General features: G+C 62.6%; 1 protein-coding gene across 1 annotated transcript; it reads left to right on the forward strand.

Moving 5' to 3' along the window:
- Positions 1-1,122: 1,122 nt before the first annotated feature.
- On the forward strand, positions 1,123-1,981 carry LOC104412240 (olfactomedin-like protein 2A; the record flags this gene model as incomplete). Its single annotated transcript, XM_010022885.1, has 3 exons — positions 1,123-1,386; positions 1,576-1,683; positions 1,796-1,981. Coding segments are annotated over 3 exons (558 nt in total), but the record flags the coding sequence as incomplete, so codon positions are not given.
- Positions 1,982-2,376: the final 395 nt, after the last annotated feature.

Here is a 2,376-nt window from a genome sequence, read left to right on the forward strand (position 1 = left end):
TTTTTTGAAATGCAAAATACAGGAGGTTTTGCTGCCCCTTTTAGGAAGGGGAGCCCCTGGCCCCACGTGTGGGGCTGTGGGGAGCTGGAGGTCCCCAGGGAGAGCCGCTGCCGGGTGCCACCAGCACATCACCCTGGTTGGGCGTGGGAAGGATGGTGCCTGCATGGCCTGGGTGCTGCCCGCAGGCAGGACATGGGCCCTGTGGGCCTCTGCCCTTTCCCACGCTGCGCTGTGCTCCAGGGGAGGATGGGACAGCCAGAGCTGAACTCGTTTCCCAGCTCTGCCACCATTCTGTTTCCCAGGGTGAGTCAGAGTCCCTGCGGGCAGAGCTCTCTCCCTCAGGGGTCATCCCCCTGCCTCTCCCCTTTCTCCCACCCTCCCGGGTGTTCAGAGCAGGCACATCTCCAGCCATAGGGCACCCAGTGCAGCCCGGCCGTGCTCCCTGCCAGCCTAGATGTCCCCCATGGGTGCACAGTGGTGGCAGGGGGTGAGTGGGACATTGCTCCCATCCCATCCCATCCCATCCCATCAGGCAGGCTGAGCCACAGCCTTGTTCCCAAGCACAACGGGGAGAGGGAAGAATGGTTCCTTATCTGCAGAAACCAGCCAAAAAGCACCCTGGGCTCCGTAGCGTGAGTCAGGGCCATGTGTGGAAACAAGGGAGTCCTTGAGTGTGTGCCTCAGGCCATTGCGGGAGTCTGGAGGGGCTGAGCTCACCCCGAGGTGGCTGCATGTCACCATGAACAACAGACCCTGTGTGGGCTCGGGGCTGTGGGCGCAGGGGAACAGAGGCGCTTCTGGGTCTCTTTGACACTCCCCGCTCACTTGGGTGTTGCTGGAGGCTGGGTGACAGCTACAGAAATGGGGCCAGTGTACGTGGGGCACAAAACACTCTGATGGCCACGGGGATGCCTGAGTGTTGGCACCGTTACCCAAGTGCAGGGTGGTGGGACAGGGTGCTCTGGGCAAGACAATGCCCTGCGCTCCTTGGGCATGGCTGAGAGCCCCAGCGGCAGTGAGGGGGCTGTGGGGGCTTGCTGGGGACAACAGGGTCCTACAGGGCTCCTCGGCAGGACACCGGGCTCAGTGGCCACCCCACTGCAGCGTGTCCCCCGCTTGCAGGCACTGGGTGAGGCGGACCAGGTCCGGATGACCTCAGAGGGCTCCGACTGCCGCTGCAAGTGCATCCTGCGGCCGCTCAGCAAGGACGCGTGCAGGCGCGTCCGGAACGGCAGCATGCGCGTGGAGGACTTCTACACGGTGGAGACGGTGAGCTCAGGGGCCGACTGCAAGTGCTCCTGCACCGCGCCCCCCTCCTCACTCAACCCCTGCGAGAACGAGTGGAAGATGGAGAAGCTGAAGAAGCAGGCACCCGAGCTCTTCAAGGTATCTGCAGGCACCGCGGGGCTGTGGGGTGGGGGCTGGAGATATCCTCCCCATGCCCCCCATCCCTGCCCCAGCAGGCCCACAGGGCAGTGAGCATTGTGGTTCCTGTGAGCAGGGATGGAGACATTTGGAGGCATCCACAGCCCTGTCCCATACCCCAGCCCTACTGTCCCTACTGTCCCTCTGCAGCTGCAGTCCATGGTGGACCTGCTGGAGGGAACGCTCTACAGCATGGACCTGATGAAGGTGCACTCCTACATCAACAAGGTGGTGGCTCAGATGAACACGCTGGAAGAGGTGAGTGAGCTCAGCAGGCGCTGTCCCACAGTGTGCCCTGTCTGACTGCTCAGGAGCGTCTGGGGACGCCATGGGCTCCCTGAGCGGGGCTCCAGCCTCTCTTCTTCTCCAGACCATCAAGACCAACCTGAGCAGGGAGAATGACTTCATGAAGGAGAGTGTCCTGCACCTCACCGACCAGATGAAACGCTATGAGAACTACTCCGACATCATGATCAGCATCAAGAAGGAGATCTCCAACCTGGGCTACCAGCTGCTGCAGAAGGATGCTGCTGCCATCCCTGAGAGCAAGGCACAGGTACCCCGGGCCCTGGCAGACATGGCTGATGCCACTGAACTTCTCCTGCCATGGGGCAGAGCTGAGCTCCCCCAGGCTTGCAGTGGGTGCTGGCAGCTCCCACAAGTGCATCAGGGTTCCGACAGCCAGGGCTGGTGCTGTGCCCACTGCCCTGCACAGTGGCAGGAGGGGAGGGAAGGAAGGGGGTCTAACTGAGCTGTGCCCTGCAGGACACAGCAGGAGGACGAGAGAAGGAGGCAGGACGGTTCCCCAACACCCGCAAGGCACTGGGGGACAGGGCGCCCCCCCGAGCACCCAAGGAGAAACAGCTGAAGCCTGAGAAGCCCAAAAAGGATAACCCAAAGGCCAGGGGGGTGTCACAGCCTACACCCAAGCCCAAGCCATCAGCACACCAG

This window comes from Nestor notabilis, unplaced genomic scaffold (assembly GCF_000696875.1).
Source record: "Nestor notabilis isolate BGI_N333 unplaced genomic scaffold, ASM69687v1 scaffold25519, whole genome shotgun sequence".
NCBI lineage: Eukaryota > Metazoa > Chordata > Aves > Psittaciformes > Psittacidae > Nestor > Nestor notabilis.